We start from the raw sequence: 6,635 nt of genomic DNA on the forward strand, positions 1-6,635 counted from the left end.
GAATGGCTTCATCTCAATTTAGATGCACCAAGCGCTGCTGTTTTCAGTACCGTACTGTACTTAACACCACTTAAGTACTATGTCTTAACTCTTCATATTTACCTTATTATTATTTACCTTAAGCTCCCTCTGATATATTGAGTAAAATTTGTTCAGAGCTCCTGCTGACTGCCAGCCACATGCACTTACAGTGAAACTAAGCAGCACACTGCAAGCTCCCTGAACTATATTAAAAAAAAGTTATCAGTTCACTTCAGGTATGCAGCATTGTTAATCTGGGCAGCTAATAGTGTTGGAGTGATCCCTGGTAACTGGCTCCAAAACGTACAGGTACGTATGCAGGTTCTAGAGATGCCCAGCCAGCATACACACAGTCTGAAAGGAGAGACTTCTCACTTCAGAGGATAAAGCTATAAATATCTTAACAGAAATAAACAGCCTTTTTCACCAGCAACATCCAGATTTATTCCTTTCCTTTCACCCCTTTTATTTATTATTGTAACTGGCATTCGGGAATGAATTATTTGTGGAAAAACATTGTCTGTCACTTAGATGTTTTGCGCTAAAAATAATGTTAGGTGGTACCAGATTAAGGAACATTTAGTAAGCATTAAAGGGAAATCTGACTTGCTAGAGAGAGAAAGGAAATTATAACCACTGCAAAGCACACTCACCCCGTATCTGCTTGCCAGCATTTGATTGACTGTCGCATCTACTGCAGCCAGCTTCACTTTTCCCTTTGTTTGTTCCTTCACCTCAGTGGCAGCAGCTGCCCATTCTGGCTCAAGGCTGAAAAAACAAAGAGTATGAGGGTTCTAAGCAATCTTAGAGCTAGAAAAAGTATACCGCACCCCAACAATATGTAGCATATGCCACTCAGGAAAAAAAATAAAGCCTCTGCAGAGAACAATTGCTAGGAGGGTTATTCCAGGTAAGACTGAAGTCCAGCTTCTGAAGGAATGAAAAGATTTATATACCTTGTGGATCTTATTTTCACCAGTAACTAGGAATTCTACTGCTAAGGAGGAGTGCAGCCAGAGCACCATTAGGTGCCTTGAGCAGGGGAAGCCCACATGTTTTTATTAACGAATCTTGCAGAAAACCCCACTTCTGACATACCAGAGATGCAAGGTCTCTTTCAGGGGATTAAGGGCATTGCACAAAAGAAACACTAACGGAAACTGAATTGTCAAAGAAAAACCTTGCTTACTTTTTGCAGTGTCCACACCATGGGGCATAAAACTCAACCATCCACACATCATCACTATTTATGACGTTCTTATCAAAGCTGTCATCAGTCAGCTCGATCACATCCTTCTTATCTCCACCTCCACTCTCTCGGCTCTGTAAGAAACAAACAGACCTTCACATAAGTAACCAAAATTGGTTTCCCCACACGAACCATCTTCTTAGCATCATGCTGTACCAAATGGTCTTTTTCATGAGACAAAACAGGCAGTGTTAAGTCATACAACTTTCCAACTTTAGAACTGACAATACACACAGCCTACTCCCACAGCGCTTTGAGGAAACAGCAAGTGAACCTTCTCTTAAAAAAAAGAAAGAGGAAAATCAAGTCAAACTCACTAACAAGACGTGGGAACACTTCCCCAGTTTTTCACGCTCTGATCTGCCCAAGAACAAAATGCTCTCCAACCACCCTGCACTGTGCCCTCACTTCCAGGCAAACAAACACGTGAGCACGATACACGCTACAGGGTACAGTCCACCCAGGTCTTCTATCTTGCCAACTTGAGGATGACTTGAGCATACTTGCTCCATGTACAGAAACAGTAGTAGGAGCCAGAAGCTTTTCAATTTACCTTCACGGAGAAATCCAGTGAGCAACTTCAGAAGCACGCTACCAAATTTAAAAAGTCTTATCCATCTAGCTCAGACTCGGACTAGGCAAATGGTACCTCAACTTGGAGAACGGGGCTAACTGCGACCTCGAAGTTCAAAGGGAGATACATCTGGGGAAGAATAACCCCATGCACCAGTACATGCTGGGGACTGATTAGCTGGAAAGCAGCTTTTCAGAGAGGGAGCTGAGTGTCCTGGTGGACATGCTGAACATGAGCTGGCACTGCACCCCTGTGGCAAATCAGCCAACAGCCTCCTGAGCTGGACCAGGCAGAAAAACTGCCAGCAGGTCTGGGAAGGTGATCTTTCCCTCTGTTCCGCACTGTGGGAAACACCTGGAGTACTGCATGCACACTCTAGAGCAAGTCCAGCCAAGGGCCAAAGCTAATGACAGGCACTGAGAGGCTGAGAAAGCTGGGATTGCTCAGTATGAATGAGAGGAGGATCAGCATGGATCACCCATGCATAAAAATACTTGAGTAGAGGAGAGCGAAGAAAACAAAGGCAGGCTCTTTTTTGCAGTGCCTGGTGATGAGACAAAAGAAGGTGTAAGTTGGAACACAAGAATTTTATTTAAACGTAAGAAGTTTTTTTTCCTGTGAGGGTGATCAAACATTGGAACAGGTTGCCCAAAGTAGAGCCTCAGTCCTTGAAGATACTCACAATTCGATGGGATGCAGTCCTGAGTAATTTGCTCTAACTGACCATGGACTGGGGAGAGGGGCTGGACTAGACAACCCCCAGACATCTCTTCTAACTTCAACTATTCTTTGAACCAAGTCAGGAGCACAAGCTCTGATCTCCCGTATAGGACAGTTTCCAGTTCAAAACAAAACAGACATGTTCCTTCAAATACCTGTTTCCCAGAACTATATCCTCCACTTCTGCCACTAAGACGGTCTTTCACCAGGGATCGAAGAGCACTTAAAGCAGCATCAACAATAGCGTCACTTGTCCTGCCACCTGCAATGCAGCAAAACGAGTGATTAAAGCAGCAAAAGGCCAGCTTAAAGTAGGTCCCTGACTTAATGCCAAACAATATTCACTCGCCCTAAGGATTTTTCAGGAAAAGCAGGACTGGCCTATGAGTGATATGGTACTAGTGGTGGGACATCACTGACTTAAACACAAGCAGCACGATTGACTTCACCTTTGAACTACCCGCCTTAATCTGATGGGGGCTGACTCCCAGTGGCAAGCTCCCAGTAAAGAGGAAGAAAGGAATTAATTCTTTGGAACTGCCTATCAACTTCCACCACTCAACTCCAACTACACTCAACCTCCAACTACAAGCTGCAGGTGGAAATGTTAGCCCACACTAGACATGCAGTTTGTCCAAACAAGTCCCACCCATCTGTGTCTCAGTTACTACAAGCACTAGACAGAAAGAAAACACCATACAAGGCAGCACTAATAGCTACCATAATTACTGCATTCAGGAAAGTTTTTAGGCATGCCACACACAAAAGAGCATCACATTTACCTTGATAATCTTCTGCTTTGTTTTTGTTGGCTCCAAATATCTTGATAGTTGGAAATCCTCTAACTCCATATTGTCCACCCAAGGACTGATGCTTATCTGCATCTACTGCACCTACTTTCACTACACCCTGTGGAAATAAACAAAAACTAAGACAAGACTACAGTGATTTAACAAATTTTATACTCTGTGCATGTTGGAATAGAGTTATCAGAAGGGTAAGAAAACAGTCACTAGAACAGAGGTGTTATTCCCCCCAAAAGCATTAAACTACACTACACCATATATACCCATTTTTTTCTTTGTCCTGACAAACTGAATTTTAAATTGTTTGGGGCATTTTTCATTGTTTTTGTTTTTAGAAGGGGAATATATTTTATATAGGCAAAAGTTCAGCAAATCACTACAGGACCAAGTTTTCTTTAATTACAGAAATACTCATATCACCAAGAGCTTACAAAATTGTTTTCAAATATTGAGTTCAGCTGACCCCGTACTTTAGAAGCAGTTGACAGGACAGTGAGGAAGAAAAGAAAAACATGCTACTTTGGGGGATGGCTAGAATCTAATGACTTCTGGTGCTGTTAAAAGTAGCCCTGAAAAACAGTAATGGGAATTCACAGGGACAGAACTGACTTTCTTCCTCTACAATTCAATGGCTTCTTTTAAAAAAAAGGAAGCAGCAACAAAAATCCTGACTTTAAGTGTCTCTGACTGGCCATGAATCATTAAAGTGATATGGTTTTGGGGAACAAACTGTGTTCCCAAGCCAGATGACAAACAGCCGAACTCTCCTCAATCCACCGCCACAAGTGCATTTCAAAGGTTAAACTTACTTTTAATGCTGTTGCTGCTTTCTTCCACTCAGGGGTTAGTCTTTGGCAATGACCACACCTGTTGGAAAAAACCCAACCGATAACTATCGTTTAGATCTGACAACTATTACAAAGTAGAGAGTGGTTTTGTAGGGTTTGCAATTACAGAACAGTCCCTCACAGCAAACAGTAGGAGACTTAAGATCTACTCATGAAGAGAAGAAGCTATGCCACATCATCCCATCATCACTCAGACTTCTGAAGAAAAACCTATTATATAAGTGCACAGGAATGTACACATACACGCACACATCCCAAAAGCTACCTGGCTTTTCTAACAGAGATAAATGTGAGCACCAAAATCCTAGCCTGCTTGTTGCAAGCTAAAATGGACCTGTGATGAGGCCTGAAAAGTTTATTCTAGTGGTAATTTCTTAACTAAGAATTTGTGGCGCATTTGCTGGAGGTGTCTGGGGCAAAAGATCAACAGCTGACTGGCAACTAGTGTGTAATCACAGCATCACAAGTCTGTTGGGAAAGAGGAGCTGCCAGTTTACTTATACATGTTCTATAATTTGTTGCCATTGTTCACTGGAGCTTGCCATTGCCCCTAAAGCTGCAACAACACTAGAAGAGGCATAGAAAGCTTTCCCCTAAACCTCTCAGCCTATACACAGTCAGGCTGTTGCAGTGAAAGGCCCCTTCTTCAGAACATGGATCTTTGGGTAGCAATAGCACGCAGGATTTGTGCAAAGGTGGAATATACACCACCAGAACTTACATGGAGGATACTCCGTGCTCTGGACAGGAACAGGATGGGAGATAGGAGGTGACAAATTAAGATGCACAAGGCCAGTATTTTTCAACTGAAACTGAAGAATCTAAGTGTGAATTCAGATCTGTGCTTTCACCTCAGAATCAAGTTCAGAAATACAGAAGTGAAGGGCCTCCTCAGTTATCTATTGCACTTTGATCCATCATTTTTTTATACTAATTTCAGTAGAAAAACTGAAATAGTAAAATGGCATATAAGATTCTCTCATTAGACCACATTTGCCAACTTAAAAGCAATTCCTGCCCTTTTCCCTCATGAGGATATTTGCAAGAGGAACCAGAGCTACAGCTGTTTTGCTAGTCAAGAGGCCATCAGACTGATAACTGCACTGCCAGCAACTGAGTGAAACCCTGGACTGGTCAGCAGCAGATTCCTATGCTGCTCCTCCACGGTAAGAGCAAGCAAGTTATGCAGATGTGATTCTTACCATGGGGCGTAGAACTCCACAAGCCACAGGCTCTCACTCTGAATGACCTCCTTGTTGAAGTTAGTTGGTGTTAGCTCTATCACATCATCACTGGATGAATACAAACCATTAACTGCCAGGAATAACGTGCAGCTCACTGCACCTAGAACAAAAAGCGAAGTGATCAGCTTTCCTGCCAAAATTTATGATTCTCCTGTTGTCATGGCTAAATCACATCCCCATGCCCTGCAAATCAGCAGGGAAAACAAAAGAGAGGGGAAGAGATTCCAGACTGACCAGAAAAAGAAGTTCAGACAACATATATGCTTTCCCTCTTCACTTAAATCAGGATTCCACAGGGTCATGTAATACATTCTCTGTGCCTAAAGCTAGCTGGAGTTAGGCCACTCTCACTATCACTCTCCAGAGAACATTTGCCAAAGCTGCTACCCAAACTACTACTGCTATCAGACCAGAACTTCCACATAATCAGCTATGTTTTCTTCCAGTTTTCTCACTGAAACTAAGGCAATTGCCCACACCTCTTGCACAGCAGGCACTCAAACACATCTTTCATAGGATCATGTAATGGAGGAGTACTGTCCCAAGTAGTCTTAGTACAGTTACACTGATTTCAGGATCAGCACTTGATGCACTGGTAGCATTCACTCTTGTTCATGAGGATCTTAGACTATCATTGATTTCTCTCTCTAGCAACATACCAGAGTACAGCAGCTAAATCTCTCTGGTTAACAACTCAAGCACTCTTAGAATGCTAAAACCCCCCTGTCATTAAAAGGTACAAGGAAATTGCTTTCTCCTAAGAAAGACTTCACACTCTGGATCTTATTGCCTGAGACACTGCACATAAACCCCCGTAATCCTTCCTTCTACCTAGTCTGAACGATTGAGAGATGGCTTGATGAAAGATGACAAGCATCTCTAATAAAATCCACATAGCAAGACTTTTCTTAATCCATCAAAGACTGGGGGGAAGTAAGAGCTCAGACATCAACGTCAGAACTAAGCAAAAAACAGCCTTCCTGCAAGTGGTTCATAACTCACATACGAAGCTGCACATTCTCAAGACTGAAAGTGAGAGGAAGGTACAGTTCAGTGATGCAGAAACTCTATGGCACATGGCACACAGACTGCACAGCATTGCCTACGCTTTATCAGTCCTGCTCAGGAGAAGCTTATTTCATTACATTCTGCAGGTGAGAGAAGCTGACAGAA

The 6,635-nt window shown here is 42.7% G+C and overlaps 1 protein-coding gene across 1 annotated transcript in view; it reads right to left on the minus strand.

Annotated features, from left to right (window-relative positions):
- The window catches only part of PDIA6 (protein disulfide isomerase family A, member 6), a gene marked incomplete at its 5' end in the record, with an annotated part of 11,937 nt that extends 6,345 nt beyond the window's left edge, over nucleotides 1-5,592 (minus strand). The window contains 6 exons of the mRNA XM_010132029.1: nucleotides 675-789; nucleotides 1,211-1,344; nucleotides 2,720-2,826; nucleotides 3,347-3,473; nucleotides 4,180-4,237; nucleotides 5,421-5,592. Of these exons, the coding sequence (XP_010130331.1) occupies nucleotides 675-789; nucleotides 1,211-1,344; nucleotides 2,720-2,826; nucleotides 3,347-3,473; nucleotides 4,180-4,237; nucleotides 5,421-5,592 (713 nt within the window). The remainder of the gene's footprint in view (nucleotides 1-674; nucleotides 790-1,210; nucleotides 1,345-2,719; nucleotides 2,827-3,346; nucleotides 3,474-4,179; nucleotides 4,238-5,420) is intronic.
- Between the last annotated feature and the right edge of the window lie 1,043 nt (nucleotides 5,593-6,635).

The sequence above is a fragment of the Buceros rhinoceros genome, unplaced genomic scaffold, assembly GCF_000710305.1.
Source record: "Buceros rhinoceros silvestris isolate BGI_N320 unplaced genomic scaffold, ASM71030v1 scaffold14512, whole genome shotgun sequence".
NCBI lineage: Eukaryota > Metazoa > Chordata > Aves > Bucerotiformes > Bucerotidae > Buceros > Buceros rhinoceros.